This window comes from Lipotes vexillifer, unplaced genomic scaffold, assembly GCF_000442215.2.
Source record: "Lipotes vexillifer unplaced genomic scaffold, Lipotes_vexillifer_v1.1 scaffold969, whole genome shotgun sequence".
Taxonomy (NCBI): Eukaryota; Metazoa; Chordata; class Mammalia; order Artiodactyla; family Lipotidae; genus Lipotes; species Lipotes vexillifer.
Window position 1 is genome coordinate 1,041,167 of NW_006774070.1, and position 1,442 is coordinate 1,042,608.

The 1,442-nt window shown below is 58.5% G+C and overlaps 1 protein-coding gene across 1 annotated transcript in view; it reads right to left on the bottom strand.

Annotated features, from left to right (window-relative positions):
• The window catches only part of SDC3 (syndecan 3), a 6,426-nt gene that overhangs the window by 2,657 nt on the left and 2,327 nt on the right, over window positions 1-1,442 (bottom strand). The window contains exon 4 of the mRNA XM_007448793.1: window positions 868-1,441. Within this exon, the coding sequence (XP_007448855.1) occupies window positions 868-1,441 (574 nt within the window). The remainder of the gene's footprint in view (window positions 1-867; window position 1,442) is intronic.

A 1,442-nucleotide genomic window follows, 5' to 3' on the forward strand; every position in this document is an offset into this window, starting at 1 on the left:
CACACACACACACACACACACACACACACACACACACACACACACACACACACACACACACACGAGGAGCTCTGGAGCTGACTGCCAGGTTCAAATCCTGACTCTGCCAATGCTGCCTGTGAAGCCTGGGAAAGGGGAGGATGACTGCAGTGCCACCCCGTGTGGTGAGTGTGAGGGTGAGAGGAGATGGCACAGGTAACGTGTTCAGCACTGAGCCTGCCACCCAGGCAGCACTCCACGAATGTAAGCTGCGGTATTCCTCTCATACAGCCCCACTCTTAATCCCCCTCAGATGGATAAGAACAACGATGACGATAACAAAAGTGAAACTTTTAGCTTACTTAGTATTGCCAGGCACTGTTCTAAGCACTTTGGATATGTTGGGAAACTTAATTCTCACAACCCTATGATTTGCATTCTATGATTTTCTCCTTTTCACAGATAAGGAAACAAAGGTATAAAAAGGATCAGTGACTTCCTGAAGGCACACGGCAGTGGAAGAATTCCAATCCAGGCTGCAAGGCTCCTGAGTCTGTGCTTTTAATCAGAACACACAGGCCCCTGGCCCCTCCCCACAACAACACTCCCATTCACCCAGCTCCTTCCCCATTGATGTCTTGTCCTAACATCTTAAGACCCAGGCCTGGTCCCGCTCCCATCCCCATCCATCTCAATCTCTTTCCTCGTCCTGTAACTCACCCCCAGCCTTGGCCCTCCGGCCTCATGCCTATCTTACCCTCCCCATCCCTGTCTGGCTCATCTCCAGAACCTCCTAGATCTCACCCCTGCCCAGCTCCGTCCTCCCTCCCCCAGGCCCTGACCCACCCTCCTCTGCTCTGATTCCCTGTCCTCTCCCCACCCGCTCACCTGAGCCACCTCCGTGGGTCCAGGGGCAGTGGTCCCCAGGGGCAGGGTGCTCTTCTCAGGGACGTCAGGCTCCTGGGTGGTAGCTGGCCTGGGAAGGGCCCTTGGTCTGGAGGTAGCTGTGTTGACCAGCCTGGGTGTTGGGGCCTCTGTGTCCAAGATAGCCACTGTGGTGGGAGGTGAGGGTACCGCTGGGGTGGTGGCCCGGGCTGTGGCTGCCGTGGTCAGTGGAAGAGGCAGAAGCCTCCGTATGGCGGTGGTCCTTACGATGGAGGTGGTGGCCGTGGAAGGAGGTGCTGCAGGGATGCTGGGGGCGGCGGTGGCCACTGTGGCGGGCACTGTGGCCACAGCTGGGGTCCCTGTGGTTGTGGCAGCAGTGGTTGCCGTAGGAGTGGAGATGGTGGTGGCTCTCTGGCTGGGCTCTTCTGGGACCTCTGTCACCAATGGGGGGCTGGTGGCTGGCCCTGGGGTGGGGCGCTCAGAGGGGAGCTCTTCAAACGGGGTGCCCACAGGCTGGATGTCCATGGTGGGCAGCACAACGGGTGTGGGGGACACTGCCAGGGCCACATCTGGGCTGC